The sequence below is a fragment of the Pan paniscus genome, chromosome 19, assembly GCF_029289425.2.
Source record: "Pan paniscus chromosome 19, NHGRI_mPanPan1-v2.0_pri, whole genome shotgun sequence".
In the NCBI taxonomy this organism is placed as follows: Eukaryota; Metazoa; Chordata; class Mammalia; order Primates; family Hominidae; genus Pan; species Pan paniscus.
In genome coordinates this window covers 92,810,509-92,828,991 of record NC_073268.2, presented here as the reverse complement: position 1 = coordinate 92,828,991, position 18,483 = coordinate 92,810,509, and the positions used below count along the sequence as shown (strand labels likewise).

Here is an 18,483-nt window from a genome sequence, read left to right as displayed (position 1 = left end):
GAGCCACTGCGACCAGCCTATTATTATTTTCAAGACAGGGTCTCACTCTGTTGCCCAGCCTGGAGTGCAGTGGTGTGATCATAGCTCACCGCAGCCTCAATCTCCTGGGCTGAAGTGATCCTTCTGTCTCAGCCTCCCCAACAGCTGGGAGTATAGGGGTGCACCACCACACCCAGCTTTGCTATTTATTTAAATGTCATTCTCCAACACATATGGGGAATGACATATGCTTCCCATTATTACATAGCAAAACATACTCCATATCCAGAAAAAATATTTATATGACATATGGCCTAGTATTCTAAATCAAGGCAGGATCTTCCAACAAGAGCAGGAGAGAGAAGAAAACATTTACATTCTATAACATGATTATAAGAATTGAGATAGATGAAATGAAAAACAACATCTTTGAACAATTACAGTTGACAGAACAGCTTTCCCTTATTCTACTTGCTTTAAATAACTCATATCTGTAAACTTGAACACCAACTCTGGCTGATTTAACAGTCTTAATCCCTTGATTTTCCATACTGAACATCCCCCAATATACAGTGAAGATCAAAGGCGACTTCTTCCACCAAGCTCTGTGTCCAGCTGTGTTTCTCAGGTCATACGTGTCCCCTCACGGACACCAGATCAGATACTTCGGTAGTCAGAGCCGCGGGCTACAAAGGCGGCAGCTTCCCATTCCACAGTGAAGAAAGAAATTGTTCCAAAAAACCCAAATATCACCATGACCAGGAGTTGCCAGTGAAGGAGAAGGTAGTTGCTGTAGAAAAATGCCACGGCTGCGCAAATAGACTAAGAACAAACAAAACAAATCACAACGGGCACACTGGGGGCCACAGTGAGCCACAGTTAGCCCCTAGCCCCACTCCTATCCTGCCCCAAGGACACCTGGAACTCACAGTGCTTTCTATTCTTTCTGCATCAAGGTATGACTTCCTTAGTCACTGACTCATAAACATGCACCATAAACTCCTGCCACAGTTCCTGGTATTTAAAATAGCATTTTGGCCAGGTGTGGGGGTTCATGCCACCCAACATTTTGGGAGGCCAAGGTGGGAGAAATGCTTGAGCCCAGGAGTTCAAGACCAGCCTGCACAACATAGCAAGACCCCATCTCTACAAAATAAAATAAAATGAAACAAAAATAGCATTTTGTGGAAAACTGGAGTAACAAGAATGTACAGACTAAGAAATACACTTGTCTGTATTACAAATGAATAGAATTCTGGTATCTAAGGAAGGAAATCTCTAATCAGAGCCATAGAGACCAGAACATAAAATCTGTTATACAAAAAATCTTACTGCTCATTGCTTCCTAATTCTAGTCATAAATCCTCTTAAAGGATGTCCCCAACTTTCATTTAAAAAACACAATACAAGACAAAAGCAAAAAAAAGAGGAAACAAAAAAATAAAATAAAATAAGAAACACAATATAGCCGGGGCGGTGGCTCATGTTTATAATCCCAGCACTTTGTGGGGCCCAAGCGGGTGGATCACTTGAGGCCAGTAGTTTGTGACCAGCCTGGCCAAAATGGCAAAACCTCATCTCTACTAAAAATATAAAAACTTAGCTGAACGTGGTAGCGCACTCCTGTAATCCCACCTACTTGGGAGGCAGAGATTGCACTGAGCCAAGATCGTGCCACTGCACTCCAGTCTGGACTACAGAGTGAGACTGTCTTTTTTTTTTTTTTTTGAGACGGAGTCTGGCTCTGTGGCCCAGGCTGAAGTGCAGTGGCAAGATCTGGGCTCACCACAAGCTCCGCCTCCCGGGTTCACACCATTCTCCTGCCTCAGCCACCCAAGTAGCTGGGACTACAGGCACATGCCACCACGCCCGGCTAATTTTTTTGTATTTTTAGTAGAGACAGGGTTTCACCGTGTTAGCCAGGATGGTCTCCATCTTGTGACCTCGTGATCCACCCACCTTGGCCTCCCAAAGTGCTGGGATTACAAGTGTGAGCCGCGGCGGGCCGACTTTGTCTTTAAAAAAAAATAAAATAAAAAAATAGACTGGGCGCGGTGGCTCACGCATATAATCCCCAGCACTTTGGGAGGCCAAGGCAGGTGGATCACCTGAGGTCAGAAGTTTGAGACCAGCCTAACCAACGTGGTGAAACCCTGCCTCTGCTAAAAAGAAAAAAAAATACAAAAATTAGCCAGGCGTGGTGGTGTGCACCTGTAATCTCAGCTACTCAGGAGGCTAAGGCAGGAGAATTGCTTGAACCCGGGAGGCGGAGGTTGCAGGGAGTCAAGATTGCGCTACTGCACTCCAGCCTGAGTGACAGAGAGAGACTCTATCAAAAAAATAAAAATAAATAAATAAAAATTAAAACCACAATACAAGTAATCAAGGAAAACAAGGCAATACACAAAGGAAAGAGCCCTATGTCAAACACAATCACAATCTGAAGAGGTTACCTGAACAAACTTGAAGATGGCAAATGCTGGGGCGCTGTCTTCAGAATACAGAAAGCCCAAGATACTAAGCAGCTGGGTATTAAAGCAGCTGTCTCCAAGGCCCAACAGAAAACTGCAGAGAATGGCAACTTCTTTGCTGAAGAAAATAAAAATCAATTTAGTATGAGCAATATCTGCTAGAGCCATTTAAAATATACAAGCAACCCACCCACAAAAGAATTCTACCTGCAAGTTTTAAACACTATGAAACAAAAATAAAGACAAAGCTGGTGCGGTGGCTCACGCCTGGAATCCCAGCACTTTGGAAGGCTGAGGTGGGCGGATCACTTGAAGACAGGAGTTTGAGACCAGCCTGGCCAACATGGCAAAACCCCATCTCTACTAAAAATATAAAAATTAGCTGGGCATAGTGGCGCGTGCCTGTAATCCCAGCTACTCAGGAGGCTGAGACACGAGAATCACTTGAACCCCGGAGGTGGAGGTTGCAGCGAGCGGAGATCACGCCACTTGCATTCTAGGCTGGCAGACAGAGTGAGACTCTGTCTCAAAATAAATAAATAAATAAATAAAAATAAAACATAAAGACTAGAATTTACAAAGTAAGAATTTGTGCTCAAATGCACACACCTTTACATTCTAACAAACTCTGGTCTCAACCATTTGTGAAGAAAATGCAGGTTGAGTATCCCTTATCAAGACCAGAAGTGTTTCAAATTTTCTTTTCAGATTTTGGAACATCTGCATTACACTGACCAGTTAGGTATTTTTAATCTGAAAATCTGTAACCTGAAATGTTCTAATAACACTTCCCTTTGAGCATCATGTTGGCCCTTGAAAAGTTTCAGATTTTCAGATGCGATATACTCAGTTTGTACAGTTTTTTGGGCTGGGCTCCCCTTGGATTTGTGGAGCTGGACATAAATGTCTGCGTTTATAATGAACTTGAGAGTTGAGTGCACTAAACCGATATCCTCAAACGTTATATAAACTGCTCTGGAAGGACTGAATGGCCTCCCCGGTTGCCAGGTTCTCCCTCGCTCCTTTTTGTTCTTCCTCCAGGCCCTAATGTCTGGATAGTTCACTGCTTAAGAAGCAGAGATAAAAAATGCAAATCAGATACTTATGTGCTCCTTCAAGGATCAAGAAAAAGATTTAGTGGGGGAAAAGGTTAAAACCAACTATTACAAAAATAACTTAGGATTCTCTAAGGATTCCTATTTAAACTCAGTCTGACTCCATGAACACTTGACAGATGACCTTAGAGAGACACCAGGCTCTCTGAAGAGGATTAACTGCTCCACTTTCAGTATCTAGCCATCCGTTACCTCCCACCCGTCCTCAAGCGACTAGAGAAATGACAGCCACTATACCTGGATTTGATGTAAGCACTGCTGTCAGTTCCTTTAACAGGAGCAATCGGGGCATCTCCAGGCATGTTGAGAAATATTAGATAAAAAGCTATGAAGTGCACCAGGATGCCCAACAGCACAACTGGATTTCTACCAAAACGATTGTTCTTGCTCAGCAGGCCGAAGAGGCTTCCACCTATAAGTCAAGATGGCAGAAACGTCACTAATGTTGCCGAAACATCACACACCCAGGCCTGAGCTACCACCAAGGAGCCAAGGAATAAACATTCTCACTTGTTAAATTTCTTCAAAAAACCCAACACCTCAGCACTTGCAGACAATGATAATGATGACCAAGCATCAACTATTAGAACAAAAAAGTAAGGTATCAAAATGACTTGCATTTCTATCCAGGAACATTCTTGTATTTCTTCTCTGTGAATTATTGTACCCCGCAAGCTATCCCCTTTGACCTGTAGCTTATAACAGAAATAAAATAAGGACACAACTTGTCATTATGACCACGTTTTTGTTGCAATCATAGCCAAACAAGCCAAGGTATCACACTGAAAGGCAGTCACTATGGATTCTGAGAATTATGTGTGAGCTCCGAAGGGGAGTCGGAGAGGCCTAGGAAGAGTCAGCAGCCAGAACAGCTAGGATGTCTCAAAAGCTGAGAGGAGAATCCTCAACAGTGAGAAGAGAACTCTGTAACTGAAAGGAAGACCTTTATAATTTTTAAGTGATTTCTACCCCAGAAATCGATACCAGCAAACCTATATATCAAAAGTGAAGGATGGCTGGGTGCAGGGTCTCATGCCTGTAATCCCAGCACTTTGGGAGGCCAAGGTGGGAGAATTGCTTGAGGCCAGGAGTTCCAAACCAGCCTCAGCAACATAGCAAGACGCTGTCTTTTTTAAAAAAAGAAAGAAAAAATTGTATATATATATTTTTAAAAGTGGGCCAGGTACGGTGGCTTACACCTGTAATCCCAGCCCTTTGGGAGGCCAAGGCGGGCAGATCACCCGAGGTCAGGAGTTTGAGACCAGCCTGGCCAACATGGTGAAACCCTGTCTCTAGTAAAAATATAAAAATTAGCCAGGTGTGGTGCCACATGCCTGTAGTCCCAGCTACTTAAGAGGCGGAGGCAGGAGAATCACTTGAACCCAGGGGGCAGATGTTGCAGTGAACCGAGATCATGTCATTGCACTCCAGCACGGGTGACAGAGCGAGACTCTGTCTCAAAAAAATAAAAAAATAATTTTAAAAAATTCAGAAAGTTGCTGGGCGCGGTGGCTCACGCCTGTAATCCCAGCACTTTGGGAGGTCAAGGTGGGCAGATCACGAGGTCAAGAGATCAAGACCATCCTGACCAACATGGTGAAACCCTGTCTCTACTAAAATTACAAAAATTAGCTGGGCGTGGTGGCGTGCGCCTGTAGTCCCAGCTACTCAGGAGGCTGAAGCAGGAGAATTGCTTGAACCCAGGAGGTGGAGGTTGCAATGAGCCAAGATTGCGCCACTGCACTCCAGCCTGGCGACTGAGCGAGACTCCGTCTGGAAAAAAAAAAATTTAAAAAGTGAAGGTTAACAGTAAAAACAAAACAAAACAAAAAAACCCTGCCTAGAAAATGGGCAAAAGATATGCACATACAAGCCTGCTGAGTGCCTGCGATTGCAGGCGCGCGCCGCCACACCTGACTGGTTTTCGTATTTTTTTGGTGGAGACGGGGTTTCGCTGTGTTGGCCGGGCCGGTCTCCAGCTCCTAACCGCGAGTGATCCGCCAGCCTCGGCCTCCCGAGGTGCCGGGATTGCAGACGGAGTCTTGTTCACTCAGTGCTCAATGGTGCCCAGGCTGGAGTGCAGTGGCGTGATCTCGGCTCGCTACAACCTCCACCTCCCAGCCGCCTGCCTTGGCCTCCCAAAATGCCGAGATTGCAGCCTCTGCCCGGCCGCCACCCCATCTGGGAAGTGAGGAGCGTCTCTGCCTGGCCGCCCATCGTCTGGGATGTGAGAAGCCCCTCTGCCTGGCTGCCCAGTCCGGAAAGTGAGGAGCGTCTCTGCCCGGCCGCCATCCCATCTAGGAAGTGAGGAGCGCCTCTTCCCGGCCGCCATCACATCTAGGAAGTGAGGAGCGTCTCTGCCCGGCCGCCCATCGTCTGAGATGTGGGGACCGCCTCTGCCCCACCGCCCCATCTGGGATGTGAGGAGCGTCTCTGCCTGGCTGCCCCATCTGAGAAGTGAGGAGACCCTCTGCCTGGCAACTGCCCCGTCTGAGAAGTGAGGAGCCCCTCCGCCCGGCAGCCACCCCGTCTGGGAAGTGAGGAGCCCCTCCGCACGGCAGCTGCCCCGTCGGGGAGGGAGGTGGGGGGTCAGCCCCCTGCCGGGTCAGCCGCCCCGTCCGGGAGGGAGGTGGGGGGGTCAGCCCCCCGCCCGGCCAGCCGCCCCGTCCGGGAGGTGAGGGGCGCCTCTGCCCGGCCGCCCCTATTGGGAAGTGAGGAGCCCCTCTGCCCGGCCAGCTGCCCCGTCCGGGAGGGAGGTGGGGGGGTCAGCCCCCCGCCCGGCCAGCCGCCCCGTCCGGGACGTGAGGGGCACCTCTGCCCAGCCGCCCCTACTGGGAAGTGAGGAGCCCCTCTGCCAGGCCACCACCCCATCTGGGAGGTGTACCCAACAGCTCATTGAGAACGGGCCATGATGACAATGGCGGTTTTGTGGAATAGAAAGGGGGGAAAGGTGGGGAAAAGATTGAGAAATCGGATGGTTCCCGTGTCTGTGTAGAAAGAAGTATACATGGCAGACTTTTCATTTTGTTCTGTACTAAGAAAAATTCTTCTGCCTTGGGATCCTGTTGATCTGTGACCTTACTGCCAACCCTGTGCTCTCTGAAACATGTGCTGTGTCCACTCAGGGTTAAATGGATTAAGGGCGGTGCAAGATGTGCTTTGTTGAACAGATGCTTGAAGGCAGCATGCTCCTTAAGAGTCATCACCACTCCCTAATCTCAAGTACCCAGGGACACAAACACTGAGGAAGGCCGCAGGGACCTCTGCCTAGGAAAACCAGAGACCTTCGTTCACTTGTTTATCTGCTGACCTTCCCTCCACTATTGTCCTATGACCCTGCCAAATCCCCCTCTGCGAGAAACACCCAAGAATGATCAATAAAAAAAAAAAAAAAGATATGCACATACATGTCACCAAAGAAGATATAGAGGGTAAATACACACATGAAAAGATGCTCAACATCATTACCCATTAAAGACAGAAAAGTAAAACCACAATGAAACATGACTACACATCTATCACAATCGCTAACATCAAAAATAGTGATAACACCAAGTGCTGGCAAGGATTCAGAAAAACGGAATCACTCACACATTGCTGGTACAGCCACTCTGGAAAATATCTGGCAGTTCCTCTCAAGAGTAGGCAGCAGAGGGAGAAAGAACCCAGGCGGAGGCCAGCAGCCCCCATGGATTGAAGAGACGGGGATGTGACTCTAGGGATATCAGGGTGACCAGAGTTCACAGACAACGGTATCAGAAAGGAAAGCTACACAGAAAAACAATTCCAGAGAGCTGCAGACAGTCCCCCTGAGTCTTCAGCTGAGGACTGATCAGTACATAAAGTGAGCAAATTAGCAGAAGTCTGGGAAAGAACCAGCCAAGAGGATTAGCGGTATTAGGGCCCCGCCCTCAGCTGGGTATAGTGTCTGGTCCCACCAGCCACTTAAAAGCTTATGATTCACAGGAACTGGGTGGAGCACACAGAAGGGTCTTCCCTTAGAAGCAGGAAATAATTAGCCCTAGACTGAGTAATGCTCCAGTCCTGCCCAACAAATCTTAAAAGGTATGCTGTTTTCAATTAAATGAACTACATCTAAGAACAAAGCTCAAAAATACTGACAGGAGGGCCAGGTGCAGTGGCTCATGCCTGTAATTCCAGCACTTTGGGAGGCCGAGGTGGGTGGATCAAGAGGTCAGGAGATTGAGACCAGCCTGGCCAACATGGTGAAACCCCATCTCTACTAAAAATACAAAAATTAGCCAGGCGTGGTAGCGGTTGCCTGTAGTCCCAGCTACTTGGGAGGCTGAGGCAGAAGAATTGCTTGAACCCCAGCGGCGAAGGTTGTAGTGAGCCAAGATCAAGCCACTGCACCCCAGCCTGGGTAACAGAGCAAGACTCTGTCCTTAAAAAAAAAAAAAAAAAAAGTTACTAAGGTAGAGTGTTAACAATAGATGAATCCTGTTAAAGGATATTCAGATGTTCCTTGTACTATTTTTATTTTTGCAATTTCTTTTTTTGTTTTGGTTTTTTGGTTTTTTTGAGACAGAATCTTGCTCTGTGGCCCAGGCTGGAGTGCAGTGGTGTGATCTGGATTCACTGCAACCTCCCACTTCAGCCTCCCAAGTAGCTGGGAATACAGGCATACGCCACTACACCTGGCTAATTTTTTTGTACTTTTTTTGTAGAGATGGGGTTTTGCCATGTTGCCCAGGCTGGTCTCAAACTCCTGAACTCAAGCGATCTGCCCACCTCAGCTCCCCAAAGTGCTAGAATTATAGGCGTGAGCACTGTGCCTGGCCTATTTTCGCAATTTCTTATCAATTTGAAATTATTTTTTTCAAAAAAGCAGGTTGCCTACAGAAAGTGAGTTTCTTCCCAGGTAGTCTACAGGCAGACACTAAACAAGCACTTACCAGAGAAGACTACCCTGCACTGACTCACCATGGCTCAGCTTCGCCCGCCATTTACATATCCATAACTCCCAACATTAATCTCCAGCCCACGAGTCCCTCCTGAGCATCAGCCTGCATTTCCCACTGGACACTTCTCTACTTGGGTGCCTCTCTGGTACTTACAGGTGTTCAAAATCCCATTCAGCAGATTTCCTCAAACCCCATCTCCTACAGCATTCTCTCTGCCCAGGTTACTCTGATCAACCTGGTCATCATTCTAGACATCTCTCCTCACACCACCACGCAACTGGTTACTAAGTTCTGCTGAAACCATGTTCTCATTATTCATTCAACACATTTAACGCATTTATTGGATGCCCAATATAGACCTTGTCCTGCTCCAGGTGTTGGCAATAAGGCAGGGGCCAAAAAGCAAAAACAAACAAACCCTCCGAAGTCCGCTTTACCCATGGTGCTTACCACTGTCTGACATACAAAGGTTTCTGTTTTTATTGTCTGTATTCTTCCTCAAGAATATAAGCTCTATATGGGCAGGTATTTTTGTCTATTTTGTTGACATGACAGATTACAATAAATCTTTATTGAAGTTCCTCATATCTAACACAATATTCAATATACTGCAAGTGCTGAACAAATCTTTGTTGAACAAAGAATAACTAGTGGAGCATAATAAAAATATATATTTGGTGTTTGCTGCTAGTTCTTGGCACAGAAATCCTAAAAGGCCTGGAATTTCCTCAGTGATATGAGGGACATTAGTTATTCAGAAAGAGCCACTTTCAACCATACCGAAGTTTACGCTAAGGGGGCAACTCTTGGGGAGAGAGGGGTTGGCCTAGGATAGAGCTTTAGGATGAGGCTGGTTCCCAGAAAGACCAAGCCCTGAGGGCTAGAACTTCCAGGCCCCTTTCACTCCCACTTCAGGGAGGGAAGGCTGGAGATTAAATCAATCACCAATGGCCAATGATTGTTTTTTTGTTGCTGTTAGAGACAGGGTCTCCTTATGTTGTCCAGGCTGATCTCGAACTCCTGGGCTCAAGTGATCTTCCCACCTCGGCCTCCCAGTGAATGAGCCACTGCACCCAGCCATGTGGCCAATGATTTAATCAAGCATGCCTATGTAACAGGATCTCCATAAATCCCCCTAAACAGGGTTGGAGGAGCTTCTGGAGTGGTGAGCCCAAAATCCATGGAGACAGAGGCTCCTGCACTTAGGGACCCTTTCAGACCCCACCCTTTGCACCTCCTCATCAGGCCGCTCATCTGTATCCTTTATAATAAACTCTTAATAGTCAGGACAGCATTTTCCTGAGTTCTGTGAGTTGCTCTAGCAAATTATCAAACATGAAGGGGGAAGAGGGCTGTGGGAACCTCCAAATTTGTACCCAAGTCAGAGAGGTATGCCTGAGAGGCCTATGGACCCAGACTGTCTGTCTGTAGGACTGAACCCTTAAACCTGTGGAATCTGACACTAACTCTGGAGAGTTAAGTGTTAGAACAGGATTGAGCTGTTGGACACCCAGTTGGTGACAGGGAATCAGAGAACCAGAGTCAGGAATTCCAAGACTTTCTAAATATTTTAAGAGGAAAAGTCGGGAGACATTGTATGTTTTCTTACACAGGGTTTCCATCTGTGAATTATTTTGCAAATGTTTTATAATTTAGTTATATTAGAATAGCAATAATAGGCCAGGCATGGTGGCTCACACCTGTAATCCCAGCACTTTGGGAGGCCGAGGCGGGCGGATCATGAGGTCAGGAGATCGAGACCATCCTGGCTAACATGGTGAAACCCCGTCTCTACTTAAAATACAAAAACAAAAATAGCCAGGAGTGGTGGTGGGCGCCTGTAGGCCCAGCTACTCGGGAGGCTGAGGCAGAAGAATGGTGTGAACCCAGGAGGCAGAGCTTGCAGTGAGCTGAGATCCCACCACTGCACTCCAACTCTAGCCTCGGTGACAGAGCGAGACTCTGTCTCGGAAAAAAAAAAAAAAAAAAAAAAAGAATAGCAATAATAGAAAAATAAAAACACACGTTTGGGTAAAAATAAGTAGAAAAAACAGAAATTCAAGGACAAAGGTGAAGCACACTTAAAATTTCTATTTTACCTATAATAAACTGATATTTTTAATGCAAACGCTTTTTTTTAAAACCAACCTAAAATTTCTCCAATGCCGATGAAAATGCCAGAAAGTCCAATAAGGCTTTTCTCTTCTGCTCCAAATTTATTTGTAGCACCAATACAGGTTCCATATACACCAGAGAAGAAAGTTAATTCCAGACCTTTAGTTAAAAAAAAAAAAATCAGATGTAATTTATATATTCACATTTTTGTTTATCTTCCCATCTAGTAGTATCTGACGAAAGAATACTTGCGTAGTAAAACACATAAAACTCACAGAGACTGAAATATTAATCCCCAAGCAGAGCATAATGTGATGTAACTGATGAAATGAATTAGCTTCATGCTATGGACTAAATGTTTGTGTCCTCCCCAAATTCACATATTGAAACTCAAATTCCCCAAAACATGATGGTATTTGGAGATCGGGCCTTTTGGAGGCAATTAGGCCATGAGGGTGGAGCCCTCGTGATGTGATTAGTGCCCTTATAAATAGAGACAACAAAAAGCTTGCTTCCTGTCTGCTCTCTGCCACAGGAGGACACAGCAAGAAGGCAGCTGTCTACAACCAGGAACAGCCTGCACCACAAGCTGCGCATGGTGGCATCCTGCTCTCAGACTTCCCAGCCTCCAGAACTGTGAGAAATTAAGTGTCTGTTGTTTAAGCCACTCAGTCTATGGAAATTTGTTATAGCAGCTAAAATTAAGATACCAAAAGACGGCATCTGCCATATATTTCAGATAAAAGTATACAACTCAAATGAACAGATATCCTTATGTTAAAACCTATCACTCTCCATGCAGGCGGAGATGGGCAGAGGTGATAATTAACGTAACTTTGTAACAGTGAAGCCTAACGTGCTCATTAACCTTGTTAGTAGCTTTCCAAAGAAACAGAAACATTCTTTTTTTTTTTTTTTTTTGAGAGAGAGTCTTGCTCTGTTGCCCAGGCTGGAGTGCAGTGGCGCTATCTCAACTCACTGCAACCTCTGCCTCCCAGGTTCAAGCAATTCTCCTTGCCTCAGCCTCCCATGTAGCTGGGATTACAGGCGTGCACCACCACACCCGGGTAATTTATGTATTTTTAGTAGAGACAGGGTTTCACCGTTTTGGCCAGGCTGGTCTCGAACTCCTGACCCCAGGTGATCCATCCACCTCGGCCTCCCAAAGTGCTGGGATTACAGACATGAGCCACTGTGCCCAGCCCCTATTCAATTATATTCTTACTGTAATGGAAAGCCAATACATACTATATAATGTGTCTTAAAAGCACCATAATGTTTTAATTAAACCCCTTCTTCTAGGAAAAGAAAATTCCAAAGATTAAAAAATTAGAGTAAATCAGTAGGGGACCTTGATTCCCTAATGCTACAAAACCTTAACTGTGAATTTTAAAGATGTTTAATGTTTATTCTATTTCACCTAAAAATATGTTGTATCTATGAGGCACATAAAAGGAAAAGATTAACTAGCAAATTACAGCATTTTTTAAAAGAAAACAAATTTCTTTATCATTCTTGACTTAAGGGTACCCCGCCTGTTATCATACCACATTATGACATGCTTCTATTTCATTAGAAATGATTTTTTTTTTTTTACTCCCGTGGCCCAGGCTGGAGTATAGTGGTGCCATCTCGGATCATGCAACCTTGACTTACTGAGCTCAGGTGATCCTCCCACCTCGGCCTCCTGAGTGGCTGGGGCTACAGGCATGCACCACCATACTCTGCTAATTTTTTGTATTTTTAGTAGAGATGGGGTTTCGCCATGTTGCCCAGGCTGGTCTTGAACTCCTGGGCTCAAGCAATCCACCCACCTCAGCCTCCCAAAGTGCTGGGATTACAGGTGTGAGCCACTGCACCTGTCCAGAAATGATTTTAATCCATATAAAGTTACAGATTTCTTCATGGTTATTTTCTGTAGCACTCTGCGTTGCCTAAAACCACTGGTCCCAAAGAGCCATGTGTCCTGGTTTTTCTGAACCTTGTGTGGAATCCTTCCACACTGAATTTGGGCCAACCCTGTGATTTGCCATCACCAACAGAATCCAGTAGAAGTGATGCTGGGCTAGACTGAAGCCTGAGCTTTAAGAAGTTCTGGTATTCTTTCCTGTTGCCTTTTTTGGAGCCATCAGTCCATTAACTAAGGTGTCTGGCTATCCTGCCGGATCACAAGGTGATCTTATGGAGGGGGTCGTGTAGATGGAGAGCAGCTCTGAGACTACACAAAAAGAGAGATACTCAGCCTTTCATCTGACCACAGTGAAGGCGACACGTGAAGGAAACCAGCCACAAGAGACCCCAAGTGACACCATGAGAAGAACCATTCACTGAGCCCAGTCACTGCACAGAATTGTGAGAAATAATAACGTGGCTCATTTTCAACTCCTTATTGTCATTATGCAGCAAGAGAAAATAAGAACAGTAATTCCATTACCTGTATAAGCAGTTGTAATACTAAGAAGGAGCATCTCCTTGGTGACGCATAACTTAAAAGACTTTTCTGTAAACAAAAAAATTTAAGAGTACTTAATTAGATTTTAGTTAATAAAACAAACATTCTAAAACATTCCTTCAACCAAAACACCCCTTGTCAATAATGCCAGTAAACGAACACTTTGGGATAGAACTTTCAGATTAAAATGCTTAAGGCATGAACTAAATTTGCCCTATAAATAAAACATTTATTTCAAGTGCTTAAATACATTCTACAGATGCATTTCCTCAGCACATTTTCCAGCTCTTATAACAAAAACATGAAAAGGAGGGAAAAAAATAGAATCAAACAAAACAACAAAGTACTTCAAAAGGCATGATTAACCGTTAGGCTCTTGAGAGAGTCAACAATCAGCAAAGCACTGACTTCCCTAAAGAATTATCATGGAGCAGCTTTAAGACTGGACTCAAGATCAGAATCACAGGGCAGCTTTTTTGCCATACAGAAGCTGGGCACCACTTCCCAACATTCTGACTCTGTAGCTCTGAGGACTGAAACTTGCATTGTGCATATTTGTTTCTAGTCACTTTAATGTTTGTTTTTACACTGTTTATTTAGTTGAAATCTGCAATGGATAATGCATTTCTAAAAACTCTGCATTTAACTGACTTTTTTGGAACCTATTCACATTTCATAATTTAAGGACCACTACTCTAGTACACAAAACTAACAGTGGATCCAGATTTTAATTGTGATATATCTGCTGGCCACGAAACTTACCTAAGTCACAAACACTGGCCTAAATCTCTCCATATGTAAGAAAGGATACTTTTTTCTCTAATTTCACTGAACTATACTAAGAATAAATATAAGAAGACGTTTTGTACCAATCATTTTCAAGTATTTCCAGGAAAAAAATACACAACCAGTGCAAAGTTTAAAACAATACTTTTAACTTAAAAAACTACTAGCAAAGCATGTTCATTTTATTTATTTATTTAGGTTTCTCTCTTTTTTTTTTTTTTTTTGAGACAGAGTCTCACTTTGTCACCCAGGCTGGAGTAGAGTGGCGCGATCTTGGCTCACTGCAGCCTCCCCCTCTAGGGTTCAAGCGATTCTCCTGCCTCAGCCTCTTGAGTAGCTGGGATTATAGGCCCACACCACCATGCCCGGTTAATTATTTTGTACTTTTAGTAGAGAAGGGGTTCTGCCATGTTGGCCAGGCTGGTCTCGAACTCCTGACCTCAGGTGATCCACCCACCTCGGCCTCCCAAAGTGCTAGGATCATAGACGTGAGCCATCACTCCTGGCCACATGTTCATTTTAGAAAAATCAGAAGACTTAGCTAACAAAAAGAAATTCTAAAAGATTATCTAGTATGATCCTATTATGATGTATGCATGTCATTATATATTTGTACAAACCCATAAAAGGTACCACACCAAGAGTGAATCCTAACGTAAACCATGGTCTTTAGGTGATAACAACATGTCAGTGTAGGCTCATTATAACAAATGTGCTCTGGTGGGGAACATTAATAACAGAGGGAAGTTCCATACATGCGGTATAGGGGCCACATGGGAACTCTACTTTCTGCCCAGTTTTGCTATGAACATAAAATGATCTCAAAAATAAAGTCTATTAAAAAAACCCATCAATCTATTTGCAGAAATAGATTGATCCTAAAATTCATGGCCAGACCTGGTGGCTCATGCCTATAATCCCAACAATTTGGGAGGCTGACTTGGGAGAATCGCTTGAGCCAAGACCAGCTTGGGCAACATGGCGAAATCCTGTCTCTACAAAACACTACAAAAATTAGCCAGGCATGGTGGTGCACGCCTATAGTCCCAGCTACTTGGAAGGCTAAGATGGGAGGATCGCTTGAGCCTGGGAGGTTGAGGCTGCAGTGAGCTCTGATCACGCCACTGTACTCCACCCTGGGCGGCAGAGCAACACCATGTCTCAAAAAAAAAAAAAAAAAAAAAATGGAAATTCAAGGGACCCACAATAGCCAAAATAATATTGAAAAGTAACAAAGTTGGAGGATTCACACTTTCCAATTTCAAAACATACAGGAATCAACACAGCATGGTACTGGCATAAGAATATATCTATCTATCTAGAGATAAATGTTTATATCTACAGTCAATTGATTTTTGACAAGAGTGACAAAAAAACAGACTTTTCAGCAAATGGCGCGACTACAACAGGATATTGACATGCAAAAGAATAAAGCTAGATTCCTATCTCAAACCATATGTAAAAATTAACTGAAAATGAATCACAGACCTAAATGTAAGAGCTAAAACTAAAAAAAACTTTTAGAAGAAAATATAGGAGTAAATTTTCAGGACCTGGGGTGAAGCAAAATCTTAGGACATCAAAAGCACACACAACAGAAGAAAAACTAAACAAATTGACTACATCAAAATTAAAAACTTTATCAAAGCCACAGTAAGACATCCCCTCACACCTGTTGGGATGGCTATTATCAAAAAGACAAAAGGTAACAAGTGTTGGTGAGGATGTGGAGGAAAGACAACCCTTGTACGCTACTGGTGAGGATGTAAATTGGTACAGCGAATATGGAAAACAATATGGAAGGTCTTCAAAAAACTAAAAACATGTTATGATCCAGCAATTCTACCTCTGGGCATATATCCAAAGGAAATGAAAGCAGTATCTCAAAGTGATAGCTGCACTTCCATGTTCATTACAGCACTATTATATGTATGTGTGTGTGTGTGTACTAATTATATAGCAAAGACATGGAAACAACTAAGTGTCTTTAAATGGATGAATAAAGAAAATGTGGTATATACAATGGTATATTATTCAGCCTTACAAAAGGAAATCCTGCCATTTAGGGCAACGTGGATGAACCTGGAGAGCATTACGCTAAGTGAAATAAGCCAGACACAGAAAGACAAATACTGCATGATCTTACTTATATGGGGAATATTAAAAAGTTGAACTCATAGAAGCAGAGAGTAGCATAGTGGTTGCCGGGGCTGGAGGGTGGGGGAAATAGGGAGATGTTGGTTAAAGAGTAGAAAGTTTTCGTTAGGCAAGATGAGTGAGTGCTGAGGATCTAATGTACAACTTGGTGTTGACAGTTAATAACACTCTATTGTATACTTGAAATTTGGTTGGAAAGTAGATCTTAAATGTTCTCATTACACATGCAAAAAAAAGATAACTACGTGAGGTGATGGATATGTTAACTAGCTTGAGTGTGACCATCATTTCACAATGTATACATATATCAAAACACGTGGCCGAGTGCTAGGGCTCACGCCTGTAATCCCAGCACTTGTGGAGGCAGGCGAATTGCTTGAGGCCCAGAGTTCAAGATTAGCCGGGCCAACATGGTAAAATCCCATCTCTATTAAAAATACAAAAAAATTAGCTGGGCATGGTGGTATACCCCTGTAATCCCCGCTACTCGGGAGGCTGAGGCACCAGAATCGCTTGAACCCAGGAGGAGGAGGCTGCAGTGAGCTGAGATCATGCCACTGCACTCCAGCCTGGGTGACAGAGCAAGATTCTGCCTCAAAAAAAACCAAAAACAAAAACATGTTGTACCTCATAAATATATACAATTTTTGTAAGTTATACCTCGATAAAGTTGGGGGAATTTTTTTTTTTAAGTTTTGTGCTTCAAAAGATACTATCAAGAAAATGAAAAGTCAATCTATAGAACGGGAGAAAACATTTGTTTGTTTTCCTAGAGCGTTTGCTGAAACAAAATGGGAGAAAATATTTGTAAATCATATATATAGAACTTTTATCTAGAATATATAAAGAACTCTTACAACTCATTAATAAAAACAGAATCCAATTTAAAAATGGGCAAAGGATCTAACTAGGGCCGGGCGCTCACGCCTGTAATCCCAGCACTTTGGGAGGCCGACGCGGGTGGATCACTTGAGATCAGGAATTCAAGACCAGCCAGGCCAACATGGTGAAATCCCGTCTCTACAAAAAATATAACAGTTAGCCGGGAGGGGTAGTATGCACCTGTAATCCCAGCTACTCGGGAGGCTGAGGCAGGAGAATCACTTGAACCTGGGAGGTGGAGGTTGCAGTGAGTCGAGATTGTGCTACTGCACTCCAGCCTGGGTGGCAGAGCAATACTCCACCTCAAAAAAAAAAAACAAAAAAAAAACAAAAAAAAACAGAAAATAACTGCAAGCACGTGGAAACATGGCAAACTCATCCTCTGCTAGTAGAAATGTAAAGTGGTATAACAATCTGGCAGTTCCCCCACAGGCTAAGCAGTCAGACACCACATGACCCAGCAATTCCACCATTCCTAGGTATGCATCAAACAGATCTGAAAACACATCCACACAAAAACTTGTACACGAACTTTATGTATTACTCATTGTGGGAGTTCAGTCAGGATGGTGGGGAAAATTATAAGACGCAAAACTTCTTGGAAGGCCTGGGGCGTTTGCATAAGCTCCAGTGATAAACTTAGCTGAAGGCAGCCTTGTCCCCTTAGTTAAATAAATTACAGTAGAAACAAAGGAATGTGGGGAGTTTAAAAAAAAAAAAAGGAATGTGGGGAGTTTATCCAATTAGCTTGTTTACTCTTGTGGTCCTAAGGCTAACCTTTGATTTCCCACCGGTGCTTAATTGCTTTCTACTCGGGAAGTCCACGATGTCAATTACCCTCTAGTGGTGTTGACTCAAGCCTTTGTCAATTAATATTTACTGAATAAATGTGAGTCTCACTAGCTGGTCAAGGCTGCTTTTTTTTTTTTTTTTTTTTTTTTGGAGACGGAGTCTCGCTCAGTCGCCCAGGCTGGAGTGCAGTGGTGCCATCTCGGCTCACTGCAAGCTCCACCTCCTCGGTTCACACCATTCTCCTGCCTCAGCCTGGGACTACAGGCGCCCGCCACTATGCCTGGCTAATTTTTTTGTATTTTTAGTAGAGACAGGGTTTCACCGTGTTAGCCAGGATGGTCTCCATCTCCAACTGTTTACAGCACTCTGCGTGGAGTCTGTAAGCTGCCCGGATGCTCAGCCAAACTGGCAAAGCAGAATATCTGTGTGTCAGTGTACTTTATTCATCTGTTGTTGGGTCAGGGTCTGCAGGACAGACCCCTGAAACTCATAATACATAAAATATAGGAATGACTCAAATTTCATAATATATTATGACATGAATGAGCCTTGAAACCATTATGTTAAAAGAAACCAGGCACTAAAGACCACATGTTGTATGATTCTATTTACATAAAATGTCCAGAATAAGCAAATCTATAGACAAAGTAGGGGAATGGTTGCAATAGTAGTGAAAGGGGGGAAAGTTGGGAGTGCCTTAGGGAGGTTGCATTAGGAGGCTGGAATGAGAAGTGACTCTAAAGTGCACAGGGAAAATGCTCTAAAATTGAGTAAAGTGATGGTTACGCGACTCTGAATATAATAAATTC

The 18,483-nt window shown here is 43.9% G+C and overlaps 1 protein-coding gene across 4 annotated transcripts in view; it reads right to left on the bottom strand.

Annotated features, from left to right (window-relative positions):
* Window positions 1-263: 263 nt before the first annotated feature.
* The window catches only part of MFSD11 (major facilitator superfamily domain containing 11), a 42,714-nt gene continuing 24,494 nt past the window's right edge, over window positions 264-18,483 (bottom strand). For all 4 annotated transcript variants that reach the window (XM_008971578.6, XM_008971575.5, XM_008971576.5 and 1 more), the window contains exons 10-14: window positions 13,040-13,105; window positions 10,639-10,764; window positions 3,803-3,977; window positions 2,433-2,568; window positions 264-801 (exon numbers count right to left, since the gene is read on the bottom strand). In XM_008971578.6, the coding sequence (XP_008969826.1) occupies window positions 637-801; window positions 2,433-2,568; window positions 3,803-3,977; window positions 10,639-10,764; window positions 13,040-13,105 (668 nt within the window). In that variant the 3' untranslated portion in view covers window positions 264-636. The remainder of the gene's footprint in view (window positions 802-2,432; window positions 2,569-3,802; window positions 3,978-10,638; window positions 10,765-13,039; window positions 13,106-18,483) is intronic.